Source organism: Metopolophium dirhodum, chromosome 2, assembly GCF_019925205.1.
Source record: "Metopolophium dirhodum isolate CAU chromosome 2, ASM1992520v1, whole genome shotgun sequence".
Taxonomy (NCBI): Eukaryota; Metazoa; Arthropoda; class Insecta; order Hemiptera; family Aphididae; genus Metopolophium; species Metopolophium dirhodum.
Window position 1 is genome coordinate 15501205 of NC_083561.1, and position 19488 is coordinate 15520692.

A 19488-nucleotide genomic window follows, 5' to 3' on the forward strand; every position below is an offset into this window, starting at 1 on the left:
TTTTCTGTATTTCGTACTTAACAGTTTCCGTTTTTAATTTTAATTTTAATTATGATTTGAAAAAACTCATATTTTCAAGTTTTCAATTACATTTCACAATAATATAAGATTTCATTTTTACAAAGTGTTCCGTACGATCTATAGACAATCAAAATCGGACAACGTAAACTAACTTTAATTTTGTCGGAACTTAAGGTCTTTCCATCTAAAATTGACGGCAGTACCGAAGCCCTTAAATAAATATATCATCGTTCATCGTGTCTGAGAACATAAGTAACGATGATTAATTTTCTGTCAACAAGTGCACAGTGGGTAGATAAACTTGAAATGGCAAAATAGCCATGGCCATTTCACCATTTCAGACCTGCAGAGCTGTGATTAAATATTAAATTAACATACAATTACAATGTGAAGTCCTGCCCTCCGATATTTGCAAATAACAAAATAGGTAACTTATTTCTAAATAGGTAAAGATAGTTTTGTGTAAGAAACGAAAGACTTTTTGTTGTTCTTACAAGGAGTATTAAAATACTTAACCGGTACATTACCGAGTAGGAAATTCCCACCTGTTTGCCAAAAGTGAAAGAAAATAATGTTTAATATGAGTTTTGCAATTTCTTCATAATTTTATATTTTATTTTCTTTTATTGCCTTTAAAATAGGTAAGTAGATTTGAATTTATAAATTTGAAATATTATTACGTACCTACCTATACCTATTGAATATTTGTATTCGTTATTGCATAGCGTCAACGTTTTTGATAAGTACCTATCCATATAGAATAGATTTCGTGAACGACCCATATACGATATACCTATTTCATTGTTTAACATAGTATATTATTATAGTTTATTGAAATTGGAAAAAAAAATAGAGTTAAGCACCGACCAGAACCATTTGTTATAAGTTATTATACGTCCTGTATAGAGAGCTTTTCATTGGCGTGTGAGGTATTTACGATAGGTACCTATCTAAGTGATTTATTGACTCGTGTAGTCGTGTGTATGTGTGTATACTTTGTGAAAGTAAATCGCGAGAAGGTGGCAGAAGTCTTTGATATACGCATGATATCATATCGACACATTAAAATAAAATGTGTGATAATTTAAAATGTAATCGTAGACCAAGTTTAATAGGTAGGTGTATGAATACAAAATATTGTATTTTGTATAATATTATTAAATTACTCGCGTAAGTGAAAATTAAATTACATTGGTGCGAGTTTTTTTAAGATGATTCCGCCGATTTAAAACCATTGGATTTGTCAGTAAAGAGTACATTGACGTCATGTCAAGTCAAGTCAAAAAAACCGTACAAATTGTTTTGCGAGGTTTGCACGAAGGGTTTTGACAGACCGTCGCTTTTAAAAAGGCACGTAAGAACCCACACAGGTGAGACGATATAATACTATAGTATAATACGTATGATATTTTTTTACAGAAAAGAACTATTAGATTTATACATTACAAAGTAATATACAATAAGTAAGAGCTCATTAAATTTTAATTTTCTATTTTACGGCATTACGGGAGATTATTAAATATCAAGCCATAGAGACATTTTTGACACGTTTCTAAACACAACTGTTGAAACTTGAAATATACTTACCTACTTATTGGTTATTAGAATAGGCAATAGACCTATTAACAGGTATAGATCTATGGTTATTAGGGACCTATCTATCCGGTTAAACCCATTTGCGCCCGAACCCATTTATCGTAGCCCATTTTCGCCCGATTCAAATCAGAACAAAATCGTGCAACGTTGCCATTTATTTAGTATATATTTGTAAAACTATAAAATATAAAATAATATTTGATCATTTCTCGTGCTGATCGAAACCAATATCGAAATCGATAAAGATAATAATTTATTTTTTCGTTGGCCGTGATAATCGAAATTTTAAAATCCCAATCGATAAAGATTATATAGTATTATATTATAAAAATACATTTTTGGCTTGGCGTAGCGCGGTGTGTGCGTTCAGTTACGAAAGACGAGTGTACGCACTGGCCGGTGTGACTAGCTCCCGGATGGATGACACACCCGGGATTTTTAGTGACAAATATTTGCCACACATACCTACACACACGTGTTAAAAACCTACAGTACCCTCCCCCACAGTACCCCAGGCTAATGACCTCAGTTGCCTAAGCCTTAACCCCAATGAAATAAAAATGCATTTATTAGTTGTATCAGTCGCGTCAGCAGTCAGCACATAAGCAATGAGTACTACTATATATGATGGAATTTAATATAATCATTTCAATAAAAAAAATTTGTTTTGTTTTTCGTTATTTTAAATATCACGTGCGTAAAAATCTTGAGGCGCAAATGGGCTACAACCTATCTACTTATACAAAACAAAATATTGACGGACGATGATAATTTTATTTGGACTTTTTTTTTCTAAAAATTATAATTAGGGTGTACCTATATAACCTATATCTAATATCTTGAAAAAAAATTCTCTGTGAACTTTGAAAACTTTGGTAGAAACAATTGTCGAATTTCGGATTATATCACATCGGCATATTTTTCACGCTATCTACAGGGTAATAAACTAATAACCGGTTTAATTGAATATTTAAAAATACAATATTAATATTTAATAGTTAATATACTTAATACCCATACCTATTTCTTAGATACCTAATACTGTTCATATTATATTTCTAAAATAAAGATCACTTAAAGATCACCTCTGACGAGTGGCTGATTCTTTTATCACGAGATCACAATATTATTAATTACTATAGCTGCTCCTGCGCACTTCGTGGCCCGTAAAAAAAAACTAATCTTAAAAAAATTGTGATTGATCAACTCTTTTTTGATGTAACTCACTAAAGTAAGTGCATATCAGCCACCCTGGTAGGCAATGTGCGTAAATTCGATTTGATGCATGCTTGTATACCTACTCTGCCTGATTAACCAATGGCAACCAATAATAAATAAATACTTTATCTATTAACTATTTTTTCTATAACCAATAGCGACTATTTTTTATAAACAAACATTTCCACCGTAAATCTCAAAATCCTTGTTTGAGCACTTTCCCAGGCTTTTATTAATTTGTCGTAATGTGATGTTATACAGTCAATAGCCTTTCTCGATGAATGGACTATCCAACAAAAAATAATTTTTCAATTCGAACCAGTAGTTCCGGAGATTAGCGCGTTCAAACAAACAAACAAACAAACTCTACAGCTTTATATAATATTACTATATTAGTATAGATTATAGTGATTCAAATGAATTATCGTGTACCTAGCGTGTACACGCGACATGGCAACGTACATATAATATTTTGTTTATCGGTATACTTACAATGAAAACTTGAAAACATTTCTGGACATCCGCGAAATGCAATTTGGAACAAATATCGAAGACCGTGAAAATAAGCCAAACCAATATAATAATTACACACCACTATACCAGCCTTAATTATTATTAATCGATAAATCCAAATGACATTTTTGCCATGACGTGGCTGTTTACAGGAGAACGTCCTCACGCTTGCGCCCAGTGCGACAAAGCGTTCTCCACGTCCAGCGCGTTGAACACCCACAAGCGCATACATAGCGGCGAGCGGCCACACGCGTGTCCAATTTGCGGCAAAACGTTTACGGCCAGTTCGAACCTGTACTACCACAGAATGACACATTCCAAAGTAAACGGATGGGGTCAAACTATTAGAACATTAATAACTAATAAGTATAATAATAACCACGATACCTAACGTGCGTATAAGATTAGTATTATACCAGTTTATTGTTGCAATACTATACCTAGGGTTTAACCGAGCCGAAAAAATAAAATAGCGACCAACTCAATTTGCAAGTTTAGCGCAAAGGCGATAAACTTTCTATTTTTACCAAACAATAATATTAACTATATATATTTATTATTTTAAAATACAGTTTGTCGGATGTAGCATCACTCGCTTACACCTAAATAGACAAATATTGTATAAAACAGGATCAAAACAGAAAACCTATGACCCTAATCCCCCTATATTGTCTCCCTACTGCTTTTGAGCGGAGACGAAAATATCTCCAGAAACACGAATATCGTGTCGTCAGTTAGGATAATTATGTCGCGGAAATGTTTCAATATATTTGTGTCTCCCATTTTACAAGTCAATACATAATGTTGCTGTTTTGTCGGCTAAATGTTAACCTGGCATAGTGGCATATATGGTGTACCTACGTCCTACATGTTACAAAACAAGAACATCTCACCGTAACAATATTGTTTCGGATTTAAAATCCTGGTAGTGGTACGAATATAAATAAAATATTATTTTTCATTTTTCATAATAAAGATACATTGTACATACTTTGTATTAAACATTTGAATAGGTACCTACATTATTTATTATCTCATCGGGTCTGAAAAAATAAAATACAATGCATTAATGCGTTATCGACAGCACCAAAACAGCGTTGGCAACAAATTGATTTTAGCAACAATAACAACAACCTAAGAACGAACTAATCAAAAAACTTTCACAGTTCATTAGTTTAGTGTTGTGTTTGTGTACTTATTAGTTATAATATGCCCGTATGCATAGTCAATTTATGTGTCACACAAGACATGTTTAACTATGTCTTATGTGACACACAAATACGCAAATTTATTATGCATACGAACAATACTTATACAGGCAAACTTGGTTAACTCAAAATTGTCAATACCTCAAACTTTTCCCACGGTCCCTAAAATGTCCTATTTAAATAATGATTTTAAAATAAAAATTAAAATAAATATTGTAATTAAATTATTCAAGTACTGCAATAAATTTAGTTTTAATACAAATTTCAATTTTAAATTAAATTAAACTTTTGTTTTTTATTTGCTTGGATAAGATGCATTTTTTTTTTGCTGGTCCCTTCAACTTAGAGCTAACCAATTTCAACAGTGTGTAGTTATATATTTTGGCAGCTTAAGCTAAAATATTATTTCAATGAGATTTCTAATATTAAATTATAATAGTTACCTATGAATTATAGTTGATTACTTTATATAATCAATATTATAGATGAAGTTCTTCTGTTATTTTAGTTGGATTTATTTTTAGATATTTTGACCAGTTATTAAATCCACAAATACATAATAATAAATCAAACTTGAAAATATAACATTCCATGGGACAATATGGTTTCAGGTAAAACCACACAAGTGTAATGCGTGCGACAAGTCTTACCCAACACCAGGTAACTTGCGCGCCCATATGTCATCACACTCTGGCGAATGGACATACCACTGCAAAACATGTGGCAGAGGTTTTGGAAAAAAGATTAACGTGGAAAGGCACGCCAAGACATGTCGCAGATAAACCAAAACATAACAGCCATAATAAACTATATAGATATCATTATTATATTATTATAGAAAATATAAAAAAATATTGTGTTTTAATTTAGTCTTCTGTTGGTACATCAAGTTTTATTTTTTTACTAGAGTTTTCCTCTTCTTTTATAGATGGAGTGTCCCGTTTATTGTTATTTGAAATTTTGCACAATGATGCTTGTGTGTGTGACGAAGTGTCTTGTTTAGTTATTTGTCTTACAACCATAGTAGCATAATTGGAGGGGCGCAGCGAGAATTCAATCGACAATGATTTGAAAGAACCATCTATAGTAAAAGAGATTTTTTTTAATATTAAAATCATATTATACAATTTAAATAATTTATATAATTTTATCACTCACCTAATACAGAAATGAATGGTTGTTTATTTTCTAATACTTCAATATCAGACAATAACAAATCGTCATTTAAGTCGTTATGATTAATGGTAGCCCAGACTAAATCTTCAGCTTTAGATACAATACACCTATAAGTGCCTTTTAGTGAAAACAGTCTACAAAATAAAAAAATATGATTAGACAGTAATTATATCATATAGAATAAAAAACTTACTTGTTTTTCTTTGAAAGCTTTTCAGAAGTTAGGTCATCTTTTGCTAAAAGATCAATATACCATTTTCCTATTTCATTATCTGGATAGCTAACATCACAACCGGGCAATGGATATACAACATCAAAAATAGTATACTTGGATAAATTTTCTTCTGATATTGTTTCAACTTCTGGAAATTTTACATTATTTACATCAATTTCTTCTTCTTCTTCCTCTTCTTCATCTTCTTTGTTTTCTTCCCCATCAATAACTTCAACAGGAACTTCTTTTGATTCATTGTCCTTGAAAACCAAGTCTCCCACAATTGGTTTCAAACCAAACTTTTGAATACGTTGTGACACAATCTTGTTCCACATTAAACTTTGATAAGAGTGAAGATACAATAACACCAAGTTTCTTGGAATCTACAGCATTTATAATAATTCAATTAGATAATATTGATAAACACAATAATTATTAATTTTCTTACAATTTGAAAGGCGTTAACATAGGCCTTAGGACCATTAAAAGCCAATGATCGTATTATTTTTGCTTCAACTGTGTAATTTTTTTTTGACAGTTGTTTTAAAGCCAGTTTTGGGTCTCTAGTTTTCCACCATACTGATCTGGCACGATCAGTGTCATTCTCAAATGCACTCTCCAAAGGTCTAGGTTTCAAAATATGTTCAATAGCCTAAACAAGAAAATTAAATACATTAATACATGACTATTACAGTATTTTTGATATAGTAAATAGTAGTGGCTCATGGTATGGTGCACAAGAACATATTATGAACTACCCCAAAAAATAGCATAACAAATTATTAGATTTCTATAGTAAATTATAATTGGTTATTATGCAGTCTGTAGTATAAAAATTGTTTATCAAAATAGAAAAAAGTTTTTGCAGCATTTCATGTTTAGAAGAAGTGTGTCTATGAGTACAAATATTAACTACATGCATCGACTTAGATAAGTATATTATTTTGGATAATATATCTATAACAAAACTAATCTACTAAATATATATTATGATATATTTATTACTTTGGTATCTAATAAAATTATTTTTACACCACCTTATAGTTGCACAAGCCGCCACTTATAGTAAATAATGTTAATGATATTTATACCTCTTCACAGTTACCACAGGCCAATGATTTTCCAACAACATAGGTGGGGGATACTACTGAACTACCAAATCTTTGTAAACCATAATAATTAATGAACCCATGAATTTTTAACATTTCAATAGCATTAGATACTTCTTCATCATTTCCTTTGATATTTCTAAAATAACAAGCAATCATATAAATAAATATAATAAAACCCATAATATGTAATCTTTCATGCCATTAATACAATTATTTATAAATCATAAACAAAGTATATAGATTATAGGAAAATTATTGTTTATTTTAAGTTGTTTAACTTATATTTAGAAATATTTATCATTTTTTTTTTTTAAGAATAATATTAATTTTAAAATATGAGTGTAAATATTACCTTAGAACAATGCGAAATCTATTTCCTTTTAGATCGCCTAATTTAAGTGTAGAATCTTTGTAAATATAGTTACCAGTCCATATATTTCTGGCATTAAGTTTTGCTACATTATTGGCATTTAATTTTCGAACTGATAACATTTGAGTTGTATTCCCACGCTTATCTTTAGTGCCAGCATGTTTAATTGTATTAACTTTCACTCTGAAACAAGCACAAGTTTTTATAAAATAAATGCTTAGTTATACATTAGATTACTAGAACATCAAACATGATTTTGTCATAACACAATAATAACATTTAAATTGTTTGTAAATAACTATAGTACGGCCAGCTAAACTAGAAGCTTGACCATCGCGCTAATGGGGGCAAATTTTCATCAGGGACGACTACTTTCCAGCATAAAATAATTTCAAATGCATGTGATTTGTTATAAAGACAAAATATTTTCTAATATCTACAATATGCATTTAGTTAGGGTACTCAAAATTCTTCATATAACAGCTGAAATACAATTTGATTAATAAAAAAAGACGCGGATCACATAAACATTGGAATATTTAGAACACCAGGACTGCCCAAAAATAACCACCATGCGTGCGGTGGTCAAGCTTCTAGTTTTACTGGCCGTACTATAATATTTATATAACAATTTTAACCTACTTAGTCAAAAATTGAAATAATTAACAATATTATATAATAAATTAATATAGTAGATACAATTAAGAGGACATTAATATCTACAGGTGTTGTCTCCATTTTAAAAATGTACAACATTACGAAAATGTTAGTTCAGAAAATTATATTAGTTGTTAGTCCAATACTCAATAATATTGATACTGACAACACAGAATGAATTCTGTTACACATATATTTGGTATGCTAAACATTTTAAGTCCAAGACAACTTATGTGAGTGTGCTATTCTCTTAATTCAAATTAGTAATTTTAACTTAAATAAGTTCTTCAATTTTACAAGTAATGGCTCATGAGGAAAGTACTAAGTAGTAGACGGTGCAAATTAAAAGGATGTCATGCTCGTGTGCACCTATACATGAGCTACCACTGAATTTTACTATACCATTTGTATATAATAAATAATAATAGTTAAAATCAAATAATGTTTAATGTTTATACAAAATGAGTCTTAAAATTAAATCCAAATATTACCTTAGTTGTTTTGACAGAATGCTCACTACATTTGTAGTGTCCATGTTGCATTTGTGTAAAGCAAAATGGAGATATTCAGGTCTAGATTTAGGCCATGTTTGTCTCTCTGGAAAAAAGTTATATGATATTAAAGTGATAACTGATAAGTAATAACTAATAACACTATAGAATTTAAATTAATCAAAGTAATCTGATTAAATAAATACAGTAAAACTCCTGTTTAACGAACTTCCATTTAACAAAATTTTCTGTTAAATAAAACATTTTTGAAAATCAAACCAAATTAGAGCCAATTTTATTCAATTCTATTTAACAAAATTCTCTATAATACAATTTTTTTTTTAATGCCCCATGAGACTTCGTAATATAGAAGTTTCACTGTATCTTTAACCTGATGTTTCCCTCAAAGTACAATATATTATATTATATTCATGTGATCTTATACCATAGCTAACCATTTTTGACAAGTGTAGATAATCTAATGACTATAAACTGTTTATCCTGATCATCCTTTTTAGTGTTCGTACTAACTTTAGCACCATACTTGAATTTTAAAAAATTGTGTATTGACTTTCGCTGTTCTTTAGTTAATCCATCCACCTGAAAGTTATTTATAAATCAGTATAAAATTATATTTATTGTATAGTTTTATACATTACATTGATTTCAATACTTTTGGTACTATGTAATTCAACCAGTTCTTCAATATCCTTTGAGTATTTCTCACATAAACCAGTTTCATCAATAACATCTAAACATAATCAATAAGTTGATAGCTTAAGAGTAAATGTATGTTAAATTGTTTTTATGAATTACCTTTCAAAGTAGTATCTTCGGCTTCCTTTTCTGGAACAGTGCGGCTTGAAAGACGCACAACAGTCCCATCCAACGCAATTTCATTCACTTGAAAATCAGACAATCTAAAATGTGCATTGTTATATTAATAATGAATTCAAAAATATATATATATTGTTGGTCTTTTATTCACCTGTGCTTCAGTATACCAGAAATCCCAGGAACAGATGTTGTAAATTCTGTAATACCCACATCCTTTTCTTGAAGTCCTTCATACAATACTGTCTTAACAGGACCTAAATATAAGAAAAACAATTTTATATTATATTTTAAATGTATTAAACTCATTAGATAGTTGTAAGTATAAATTTATACGAGAAATTTTCTGGAACGAATCGTCATTGGCTTCATTAATAGTTTTGATACTTCTGTCCAATTCTTTGTCTACAGTGGCACTCATTTCAAAAATGTAATAAAAACTTTGTTGGACAGACAAATGTATTAACAGTTAGGTATACAAAAGAAAAATCAGAACTAAAAAATAAAAATATTTCAAAAAATCATAACACTGTTTGCCAACGTTAAAAATGTAAAATAGAATGAAAAATATAAATATAATACCTAACTCAAATTTATATTATGATTTATAATAATCATAATATTATAAATGTATATAATATATGGACCAAGACCGTGAACTACAGATAAAAATAATGGTTTATCAGACAAAAGTACAAAACACGGGGCAGCCGGGAGCGTTACAATTTAAAATCGACTTTTTAGGTTAAATTTGATTATTAAAAATGAGGAACAACGTAAGTTGTCTGATTGTCTCTTCTTCAGTTTGGCGGGTTGTGAGTAAGTAGTTGACACGGCGGGCTTGCGGCCTTGAAGGTGTAATAAATAATAATATTCCCTTTGGTCGTATTTTATTATTTAGCTTATTTTCAATATTGTATTATTGTATCATCATCGTTATCTATAATTTACTATTTACAAGTTTACAACCATTTTGGTATGATACTCATTACTTACGGTTACGGTCCGTTCTCCACTATTCGGCAATCACTATCACGATAATATATATCTTTAATCGTGATCACCATTCGCCGTAGTAGTGATAATACCAGATTCAGAGTAGGCAGTTGTACTCGCCACATAAATACGTCATAACTCATAATAAATAGTTTGACAAAAGTAATCAGTGGTCACTCACCACTCTGCAGTCTGCACTCAGTACTCAGTACTCGTAACTGAGCACTCGTCGGGTCCACTTTATTATACGTTTTTATTTAACTTGTTGGTTCCATTTAAATTGACTATAATTTAATATACTTTAATGATGTTTTAATACCGATCAAATATTTTAGTTGTGAATGGTAATGTCTTTTCCAGCCCAAAACGCTAGAGGTATTTACAACTGTTTTCGTATATTTTAAAATTGCACCACAATAAAACTTATTATAGCACTCTATTCCCAATTAGGTATTCAGAATCGAAAAATACTCGAAGACTTGGAGCTGAAGAAACAGATATTATTAAAAACCGGTGCTGTTCCAACTCCTCCAACAGTTTCCCATCCTACAACTCCGGTATGACAATGTAGTTTCAGTCCACATGATCAATCAAATTATATACAATAGTGTTGCTTTTACCATGTACATTTTTAATACATGTCTTGTTATTTGTTTAACATACATTTTTAATCTGACAATCTAGAGGTTAGAGGTTATAATTATTTTACCTTTATAGCTAAGTTTAAATATCAACACAAATCCAGGGATGTATTGGTAAATAATGTTTATGTATAGTGTTTACGTCATATTTTCAAACATTTTTAAAAAAAAATTACTATCAGACATTTTTATATATTAAAGGTGCTTATACATTTTTTTTTTTATTACTGAATTATTTAACTTAATGGTCCTAATTGGTTATGACAACACATTAGCTCTTAAAAATATAATTTTTTTTTTATAGCCTCTAGGTACCAAAATAATTACATATTATAATATAGGGTGTAGATGTATAGTATAGCTGATAATTGTAATTAACTAGCTATGTAATAACGTATCAATGTTTAATATTTTTTAAATATTTAGGCATAGTTACCTAATAAGTAATAATGATCATATACCTTATATTCAAATTTCAAAAAGATTGATACTTAAGAATAAAAGTTATTAAATAGTGAATTACATATTATTCATATTTGTCAGTTCTTTATGTTATACCCTATATTTATAATTACAAATGTTGATAAAAATCTTTTGGTTTTTATTTTCCAAATGTTAATCTAATTTATTATTTAACACAATGTTTTTAGGGAACATCTGATAGTCATTTTCAACGTGCCCAAGCCTTACAATCTGCAGGTTTTTTCATCACCACAGATTCAGCTTTTGGAAATTCTATACTACCTGTCCTACCGCGCATTGAAAAATAATACTCAACCGCTATGGCATGTATGAAGTTAAAGACGTTACAGCATGCACTTGAAGATATTGAAACATTTGAAAACCCAAAAATCGAACTAGAACAATATACTACATCGTCCCATATTGCAGCTTGTATTCTACATACAGCCCAATTTGTATATAACGACATTAGTGGCAAATGTGTAGCTGATTTAGGATGTGGTTCAGGAGTGTTGAGTATTGGTGCCGCTTTGTTAGGTGCCCAATATTGTGCAGGTTATAAATATTCTATAGTCTACAGTATAGTGTTAGGATATTTAAAAATAATAATTTCTGTCTGTTTTATTTGTTTTATAGGTTTTGATATAGATCCATCTGCTATTTCCCTAAGTGTGGAAAATGCTTCTGATCGTGATGTTTTAGGCCAATGTGATTTTATTTTATGTGATGTAAAAAAGGTTGATAAAAACATGCAACTTAAAGCATTTGATACTGTCATTATGAATCCACCGTTTGGAACAAGAGAAAGGGGAGCCGATCTAATATTCTTAAAAATGGCTATAAGTCTTGCTACTAAAGCTGTATATTCACTTCATAAAACAAGCACGAGAAAACATGTTATGTCCATGGCAAAAGAATTGGGTGCCCATGCCAAGGTTATTGCAGAGTTAAGATTTGATCTACCAGCTTCTTATAAATTTCATAGACAAAATTCTGTTGACGTGCAAGTTGATTTAATACGTTTTGGATTACCATAACCAGTTAATAATCTCTGAACTAATTTTGTATAATTCACATTCATATAAAAGGAGAGGATACAATTTACATCTTGAAGACTACTACGCGTTAACACAATTTAAATTGATGAATTTTATATATTATACTATATAGAAATAAACTAATTAACAATAAATATCTAAATATTTTATTACTTTCTTTTGACTTCAGTTAAATATAATTTTAGATAAGTCTGACATTGTCAAAATGTTCAGGTAGCTTTATCAAGACAAATTGTTGTAAGTTATTTATATTTTAATTGATTAAATATATTTGACCATCGACCATGTATACCAGTGGTGTGTAACATAGGGTCCAAGTATTGTTCAGGCAACACCTTAAATATAAGTGGAAAAATAGGACATTTTATCGGTAGGAATAAGTAATAACAATATTAAGAGATTTTGGTCACCTAAATTCATTTGGCTAACACAAATTTTTTTTGTTGATATTTACCATTTGGCATTTACTTTGGTCTCTGTTGCATAATAAGAATTTATGCGCGCTACGCGTTTAAGTATCATATTATGATCAGTAGGGTCTATCCATTGGTCATTAGTGAGTAGCCAATTTTAATGCATATCATTGCAATGTATACAGTTAACAATAAAGGACTATAAAATAAGTTAGCGTAATTATTCATATTAGTAATCCACAACAATCCCTGGGTATAAAATGTAGATTTAATATTTTTCATTAATTTATTATTGTTTTGTACAATATTATAATACTAAATTTATTTGTATATTACATAACAGGGTTAGGACTTGGATCATTTGAATTTGCAAACTGGATTTGGAACAAACAGTGATGCATAATATATTTCAGTTTGGAGAATAAAAAAATTGATTTTGTATTTTTCGAGGATTTTTTAATTTTATAGATTTTAATGTTTTTTAGTACCGTAACTAGTAAATCCAACACTTGATAATAAAATTGTACACAATATAATAAAAACATACAGTTAAAGAAACTATTATTGTTATCTAATTTATGAATAATATAATTTTTTGCAAAATTACATTACTAAAATAAACGAGCAAAATTATGTTTTTTTGCGAAGTATTTTTTACTTGATTATATACTGTTATTAATTAATAGAGTCTAATATTATTAATTTCTCATGAAAAATATTTAAATTTAAAACAGATTATTTAGTTCCAGAAAAATAACAGCATTCACGTGTTATATTGTTTAGATTATCGTAAAAAAGTACTAGTACATCTAATATCAAAAAAAATAAATATATAAATGGAATTTATAATGATTAAATTATAACTTAATGACTGTACTATAATCGTAACAAATATATTTAAACAAATATTAATGCATCATAAAAATAGTTAATACAAAGTAATAGTTAATTGAAGGTGGTAACCTATGTACTTTTCACTGCATGTAAGGCATAAGATAAATCAGTCGAGTTAGTCCAACTCCATCGGTTTGTAAAAGGATCATATGAAAGTCCATTAATTGAAATAGTATCACATTCACCTAAATAAACAAAGTTAAACCAAAAAAATAAATATACATGTTTTAACTAAAAGTTGATATTTAAAATTTGATGATCTTATAATATGTATACATTGTTTAGGAAAAATATGAACATTGTTATTGATCTTATTTTTTTTTTATTGCAAATTAAAACAAAAATACAGTTATATAGATTTAACACATTTAGTACAATAGTGTATATCATATTTGATTATACTTGTGACACTAAAAAAAAATTGGTTTTAAAAAATAAATTCTTAAAAATTGAAAAATTGAAAAATTAAAATATTTTTGTACGACTTGCGTGTACTAGTAAAATAATGCTAATAAGGAGAAATTAACAAAACACAAAAAACTGTAACTTTAACTAAATTGTAGTGCATTTAATAACAATGCACATGATGCAAATTGGTGTCATTTAAGTACATGCAAACAATGTCAAAAACACCATTTGGCGTCATTTGGGAACATGTTAAATTACAAATCATACGATAATTTTATACTTACAATTATTTTCTAAAATTGACTGCAATTCATGAGGACATATGAATTTTTCCCATTCATGAGTACCTTTTGGTATGAAATTAAATGTTTCTCCTAACACTATAACGCTCAACCATGAACAAATTGTTCTATTTGGGGTAGTTATAAACAAAGACCCTCCAGGCTGTAAAAAAGAATAAAAAAATATTTTGTTTTAGTTATTATTTATATAGTAGTCACAGCTTAAACCAACCATATTTATTTTGCAACAATTTGAACAAAATTAAGAATACTCTATTCAGAATAAGAACGAACAGCGATCGCGCGTTATCAAAGGCATGATCTGTGAAGTAGGGATGGGATGCACGAACAACGAGGTATTTTTGTTAGTCATCTGGTCTGTTCTTATTCTGAATAGAATATAGTAATTGATAATTGTCATTACAATATTTGTTGAGATTTAAACAATTTAAATTTAAATATTAGGTATAAAAATAGAATACAATAGAATCTTAAAATGTTTTTTGTGAACTTTTCTACATTATATTATAATGCTTGATCCTAGATAATTTAAACGTGGTTTTAACATATATTTTTAAAATATGAATTAAGTTATAATTATTGATGAGGACATGTAATTAAAATTATACATATGACACATAAGTAGTTGTACTTTTTAATCCATTACATATTAGACATTACTTGAAATGAAATTAGAAAATACTTTGCCATGTACATTCCTGTAACATGATTTTGAAGAATCAAAGTAGTAGTAAAAATTAATTGTTATCAATAGGTCAAAACTATTCAAGTTGGTACACAAAAATAATTTAGAATTACCTTTAAACAATCAACACATTTTGTTAAAAAGCCATATTTATTGGATACATGCTCCAAAACTTCTGAAGTTACAATAGCATCATATGATTCGGTGTTTGATAGTGCATGCTCTTCAATTGATTCATTGAAGTATCTACAAATAAAAATAAAAATATTAAATGAATATTAAAAGAATATTTTTTGTCTAATTACTTAATATTTTTGTTTCTAAGAACCACAGAATGATCATTGGCGATTGTTATTAGTTCTTTACTGGGATCTATTCCAGTCACATTACCATCAAGACGTGCTAATGCCTTAATAGAGATATAAGCTTTTAAAGTTTTAAAACAATTCAAAAATGTTAACATATTATATTTAAAATTTTAAACTATACCTCAGTTAAAAGTCCACCACCACAACCGACATCAAGTATTTTTATATTTTCTAAACTTTGACGAGAGCCAATATTTTTTGTTTCAATTTTTTTCATATTTGTTAATCCATTTATTATAAACGAAACTCTAATTAATATAACATTATAATTATTACACTTTATTACTCTTTATACAGTTAATTATAAATTACCTTAATGGATTAAAAGAGTGTAATGCATTTAATGGTCCATTACTGTTCCACCAATACTCTTTCATGTTGGAATGATGTTCTACTTCATGAGCATTTACCGTTTCTTTTACATAATTTTGCGTTAAGGTTCTGAAATTTCAACACATTTAAGAAAAAGTTATAAGGCTGAACATAATATACAGGGTGCGGCATAATGGACTTCCACATTTCCGAGGTGAATTAAAAAAAAACTATACAAGATATGGAAATTTTTTTTTTATTTATTAAAACTACATTAAGTAAGGACATGGTTGAACACATAGAACCAACAAAAATCACTTAAATATGTAATTTTACCTAAGTAGTTTAACACGATCAATACTAAATTACACATAATAAATTGATAATTAATTAAATACTTAACACCTATGTTAGGTAGATAAATACATACAAAATAAAATATACATTTAACTTTTAAGTGTAATTAAAATTGGCCAATTTTTACCTGAAAATAAAGAAAGAGTTTGAAATGTTTGTTTTCTTTGATATTAAATTCATATTGGAATATTAAGAATAATCATAAAATGTTTAATCAAACTCAGAGCAAATATAGAAGTAGGAATAAGTTTAAACTTAAATTTGTATTTTGTCAAAAATGTATACAAGATGTCGAGATACGAGCAACTGTGCAGCAACTCATGACAATTGACAACTGCAGAAAATATTAAAAATATTAAAATGTAAAAACATTAAAATAAGTCTGTGCTCTGATGTTAATTAATAATTACTAATTAGTGCACACATTTATACTATAATTATAATATAAATTCTATGGACTGTAATAGTGTAATCACGTCTGTGATAAGGCATATTGTTATATTGATAACAATCATAAGCAAAGGTCGAATGAAAACATCTGTTAAATAATTGGAAAACGGGAAATAGCATGACAAAATAGATTTAGGGCCGTTCTCACTATGCCTAGTATGCCAGGTAAAGTGTCGCAAAAAAAATAAGAATACAAATTTGAAATTATAACATAATTGTTGTCAATGTGAAACCAATTAAAATTAGCGGTAGACGGAAAAGAAACCAAAAAATAAAACCATGAAAATAAAAATCAAATTTTAGATTCTGAGCGAAGCGATGAATGTATTGATTCTACAATGATGTGTGTTTTTTTTTTTATTTTTTTGTTTTTTTTATTTTTTTATTTTTTTTTATTTTTGTGTCTTTCATCACCTTTTAGGACAGTAAAAGTGCTTGGATTTTCTTCAATAGTAACTTTTCTGATAGGAAAGTGAATCTAGTTGGTACGTTGGGGGGTCAAAAGTAAAAATTTCCCAGTAATTTTCACAAGTGACGTGAAAAACAAAAGAAAAATTAAGGAAAAACGGGAATTTTTACGCAAAATCTGTTTTCGAGAAAATCGATTTGGTTTTTGGTATAACTCTAAAACAAATGACCGTAGGGACATGAAATTTTGACTGAATGTTTATATTAGCATTTTCTATACACCATAAAATTTACAAAATATTTTGACTCTTTTTTAGCTGTTTACGGCCATTGTCAGTTTTCAATTTTTTTAGTTTTTTTTTCTATAAATATCAATAAAATTTTATCTGTTGAGTAAAAAAGCTTGAAAATTTAATAGAAGGCTCCTAGGTTATTGTTTCAAAGGCAGATAAAAAAAATTAAATAAAAAATTTTTATTTGTTGGGTAAAAAAGCGTGAAAATTTAATATAAGGCTCCTGATATATCGTTCTAATAGCAGTTGAAAAATATTAAAAATACGTAGGCACAATTTTTTTTTATAAGCATTTAAAGTTCAAATTTTGACAACATTTATCAAATTTATAATTTATTAATTATTTTGTGGTTAAAAATGTATAAATTTTTAACTTTTATGGCTAAGGATTGAAAATTTAAAACAAGGCTCCACGTAAATAGGTTATATATAAATTACTTTATTCACAATAATATCATCAAATATACTTGGTAAAATCATAGGCTGACTGACCGTTTTCGCTCAGAATCGTTTTTCTTATACAATGATATTATATCATTGAATTCAAATTTAACACCATCCATTACAGTGACCCACTTGTAACCTACCGTACAGCAGAGCGACATCCACTTATCCTGATCCACCTTTTTATATTTTGCTACCTATATTATATTAAATTCTTGAAAATTTATTGTCTAATTCTAAAAGTCTAAAAAAATGTAATTGACATTTAGTAATATTATTAATATTTAATGATGCTCCGTTCTGAGGCTATGTCATATACGTATTATGTTTATCAATATTATCGATATTATTTATTTAATAAATTAAATTAAACGAATCCGGCGCTGCTTTGACGTGCGTACAAATCAATAACTTAATTCACAGTATCTTCATCGAGTTCTGAGGGTCCTTCTGTACTAACTTTCATGCAGGATTGCAAAGTCTCTTGTCCCATTCGATTTCTTATTTTGTTCATAATCCTATTCATCGTACTGAAAGTTACAAATGTACCAAACAGTTAAACGTATCTTAACGTAAAGTCGTTAAAGGGGTATAGATTTTTGAATAATAGTCGTTTATGAAACGTTATAAACAGGGCCCGGAACTTGATGACCTAAAAATCATAAAACATGAACAAAAAATGTTAAAATGACTTATAATTATATAAAAATGACCAAAAATGACTTTATAATGACATTTTTTAAAATTAACGTTTTATACAGTTCATGTATCATTAATCGTAATTATTATAGGTGCTAGCTTTTTAACAATTTGTACTCTCGAAGGAGCCTTCAAAAATATTTTTTTGCAGTTTGGAATAAGTTAATCGACTTTTTGGGAAATTTTTTCTGATTGACCAGGCCAAAAATAGTATCTGCCTACAATGTATTAAATAATCGTAGATTGCAACGACTAACGATAAAGATAATAAACGTCGATAATCTACAAGCTAATAGAAACTGATTACTGAATGTCATAGCAGTGAATGTGTTACAATAAACTTTCAACAAGAAAAATTAAATTAATGTAAAAAAAATTACAAAAACGAATAAAATGCACCAAAAATACTAAAAAATTACCGTAAAGCAAAAAATTTCCTAAAAATGCAAAAATAAAAATTGTAACATTTAATTCTATAATCCATGAATCAAATTTCTGTAAACTTGAGTGTAAAGCAGGGCATGAAACCGCTTTTTAAAAAATTTGGTGACCGGGTCCGGTAGGTAGGTTATCGTAAATGGTTACCGGTTTTAGGGGTTTTTAGAATTAGTGGTCATTGATTACCGGTTACCAAAATGATCTCTAAAAATGTGATTAACGGTTATCGGTTTGGAAGCAGTTTTAATTCTTCAAGATTACCGGTAACCACTTCGGAAACGGTTTTTTGCATTTGTTTTTTTCGAAAAATGTTAGTTTTACTTTAATTTACACAAAACAAATATCCACTTTATAAAACGATTCAGGGACAATCTAAATTAAAAAAATAAATACCTATATAGCTATATTTTATCATTTGAAGCTATGGATAAATATAAATTTAAATTTAAT

At 28.6% G+C, this 19488-nt stretch overlaps 5 protein-coding genes across 7 annotated transcripts; 3 read left to right on the plus strand and 2 right to left on the minus strand.

Annotated features, from left to right (window-relative positions):
• Positions 1–1019: 1019 nt before the first annotated feature.
• LOC132938323 (zinc finger protein 239-like) lies at positions 1020–5422 on the plus strand. The gene is made up of 4 exons (XM_061005095.1): positions 1020–1136; positions 1233–1391; positions 3501–3670; positions 5168–5422. The coding sequence occupies exons 1-4, from the start codon at positions 1094–1096 to the stop codon at positions 5336–5338; spliced, it is 543 nt and encodes a 180-aa protein (XP_060861078.1). The 5' UTR covers positions 1020–1093; the 3' UTR covers positions 5339–5422.
• On the minus strand, positions 5360–10372 carry LOC132938315 (pseudouridylate synthase 7 homolog). Of its 2 annotated transcripts, XM_061005087.1 has the most exons (13): positions 9993–10372; positions 9747–9905; positions 9565–9667; positions 9393–9496; positions 9236–9327; positions 9032–9176; positions 8577–8682; positions 7411–7611; positions 7038–7194; positions 6395–6598; positions 5926–6329; positions 5715–5866; positions 5360–5637 (listed from the first exon to the last, which is right to left on the minus strand). In XM_061005087.1, exons 2-13 carry the CDS (start codon positions 9829–9831, stop codon positions 5423–5425), a joined length of 1968 nt encoding a protein of 655 aa, XP_060861070.1. In that variant the 5' UTR covers positions 9832–9905; positions 9993–10372; the 3' UTR covers positions 5360–5422. The 2 variants fall into 2 exon arrangements, with proteins under 2 accessions (XP_060861070.1, XP_060861069.1); XM_061005086.1 differs by having other exon boundaries at positions 9747–10372.
• LOC132938324 (SOSS complex subunit C homolog) lies at positions 10329–11838 on the plus strand. 2 transcript variants are annotated; one of them, XM_061005096.1, is made up of 3 exons: positions 10329–10781; positions 10839–10963; positions 11698–11838. In XM_061005096.1, the coding sequence occupies exons 1-3, from the start codon at positions 10748–10750 to the stop codon at positions 11815–11817; spliced, it is 279 nt and encodes a 92-aa protein (XP_060861079.1). In that variant the 5' UTR covers positions 10329–10747; the 3' UTR covers positions 11818–11838. The 2 variants fall into 2 exon arrangements, with proteins under 2 accessions (XP_060861079.1, XP_060861080.1); XM_061005097.1 differs by having other exon boundaries at positions 10458–10781; positions 10857–10963.
• On the plus strand, positions 11830–12719 carry LOC132938322 (rRNA N6-adenosine-methyltransferase METTL5). The gene is made up of 2 exons (XM_061005094.1): positions 11830–12064; positions 12146–12719. The coding sequence occupies exons 1-2, from the start codon at positions 11830–11832 to the stop codon at positions 12544–12546; spliced, it is 636 nt and encodes a 211-aa protein (XP_060861077.1). The 3' UTR covers positions 12547–12719.
• Positions 12720–13734: 1015 nt separating this feature from the next.
• LOC132938320 (ubiquinone biosynthesis O-methyltransferase, mitochondrial) lies at positions 13735–16777 on the minus strand. Its single transcript, XM_061005091.1, has 7 exons — positions 16434–16777; positions 15950–16078; positions 15759–15885; positions 15575–15678; positions 15383–15515; positions 14567–14726; positions 13735–14059 (listed from the first exon to the last, which is right to left on the minus strand). The coding sequence occupies exons 1-7, from the start codon at positions 16484–16486 to the stop codon at positions 13944–13946; spliced, it is 822 nt and encodes a 273-aa protein (XP_060861074.1). The 5' UTR covers positions 16487–16777; the 3' UTR covers positions 13735–13943.
• Positions 16778–19488: the final 2711 nt, after the last annotated feature.

Excerpts from the sequence above, each read along its gene's own strand:
- LOC132938320 (XM_061005091.1), bottom strand. The coding sequence starts at position 16,486 with ATGAATTTAATATCAAAGAAAACAAACATTTCAAACTCTTTCTTTATT. Across the intron at positions 14,727-15,382 it reads AATGTGTTGATTGTTTAAAG|CCTGGAGGGTCTTTGTTTAT; the intron begins GTAATTCTAAAT and ends TCTTTTTTACAG. Across the intron at positions 14,060-14,566 it reads GTCAATTTTAGAAAATAATT|GTGAATGTGATACTATTTCA; the intron begins GTAAGTATAAAA and ends TTGTTTATTTAG.
- LOC132938323 (XM_061005095.1), top strand. The coding sequence starts at position 1,094 with ATGTGTGATAATTTAAAATGTAATCGTAGACCAAGTTTAATAG. Across the intron at positions 1,137-1,232 it reads TCGTAGACCAAGTTTAATAG|ATGATTCCGCCGATTTAAAA; the intron begins GTAGGTGTATGA and ends AGTTTTTTTAAG. Across the intron at positions 1,392-3,500 it reads GCACGTAAGAACCCACACAG|GAGAACGTCCTCACGCTTGC; the intron begins GTGAGACGATAT and ends GGCTGTTTACAG.
- LOC132938322 (XM_061005094.1), top strand. The coding sequence starts at position 11,830 with ATGGCATGTATGAAGTTAAAGACGTTACAGCATGCACTTGAAGATATT. Across the intron at positions 12,065-12,145 it reads AGGTGCCCAATATTGTGCAG|GTTTTGATATAGATCCATCT; the intron begins GTTATAAATATT and ends TTTGTTTTATAG.
- LOC132938324 (XM_061005096.1), top strand. The coding sequence starts at position 10,748 with ATGGTAATGTCTTTTCCAGCCCAAAACGCTAGAG. Across the intron at positions 10,782-10,838 it reads TCCAGCCCAAAACGCTAGAG|CACTCTATTCCCAATTAGGT; the intron begins GTATTTACAACT and ends AACTTATTATAG. Across the intron at positions 10,964-11,697 it reads TTTCCCATCCTACAACTCCG|GGAACATCTGATAGTCATTT; the intron begins GTATGACAATGT and ends CAATGTTTTTAG.
- LOC132938315 (XM_061005087.1), bottom strand. The coding sequence starts at position 9,831 with ATGAGTGCCACTGTAGACAAAGAATTGGACAGAAGTATCAAAACTATT. Across the intron at positions 7,195-7,410 it reads AGATTTCGCATTGTTCTAAG|AAATATCAAAGGAAATGATG; the intron begins GTAATATTTACA and ends TTGTTATTTTAG. Across the intron at positions 5,638-5,714 it reads ACCATTCATTTCTGTATTAG|ATGGTTCTTTCAAATCATTG; the intron begins GTGAGTGATAAA and ends CTTTTACTATAG.